The sequence below is a fragment of the Charadrius vociferus genome, unplaced genomic scaffold, assembly GCF_000708025.1.
Source record: "Charadrius vociferus isolate BGI_N301 unplaced genomic scaffold, ASM70802v2 scaffold932, whole genome shotgun sequence".
Lineage (NCBI taxonomy): Eukaryota > Metazoa > Chordata > Aves > Charadriiformes > Charadriidae > Charadrius > Charadrius vociferus.
In genome coordinates this window covers 19,608-19,871 of record NW_009647299.1, presented here as the reverse complement: position 1 = coordinate 19,871, position 264 = coordinate 19,608, and the positions used below count along the sequence as shown (strand labels likewise).

General features: G+C 56.1%; 1 protein-coding gene across 1 annotated transcript in view; it reads right to left on the bottom strand.

Moving 5' to 3' along the window:
* The window catches only part of LOC104281981 (keratin, type II cytoskeletal 4-like), a 4,733-nt gene continuing 4,469 nt past the window's right edge, over positions 1 to 264 (bottom strand). The window contains exon 10 of the mRNA XM_009880047.1: positions 1 to 114. Within this exon, the coding sequence (XP_009878349.1) occupies positions 1 to 114 (114 nt within the window). The remainder of the gene's footprint in view (positions 115 to 264) is intronic.

The following is a 264-nucleotide window of genomic DNA, read 5'->3' as shown; positions in this document are numbered from 1 at the left end:
TCAGAGCCGCATCCCAGCCGCGTGAGGGGCTTTCTGGTGGACGGGCAGGTTGCGCTTCCAAAGGAGTCCCAGCACCTTGATGACCAGCATCTTCACAGGGTCTTGAGGGGAGCGCTGGGGCAGCGAGGTGGTCTCCAATGCTGTTGAGAGCCTCAGTCATTAGCTGGGGGATATAGCTGTATTTTACTCTTACGTGCAGTTTCTGAAGGACGGTGGAGGTTTAAAATGAAATGGGGGGTTGCCACCTTGGCAAGGAAGTTGGGG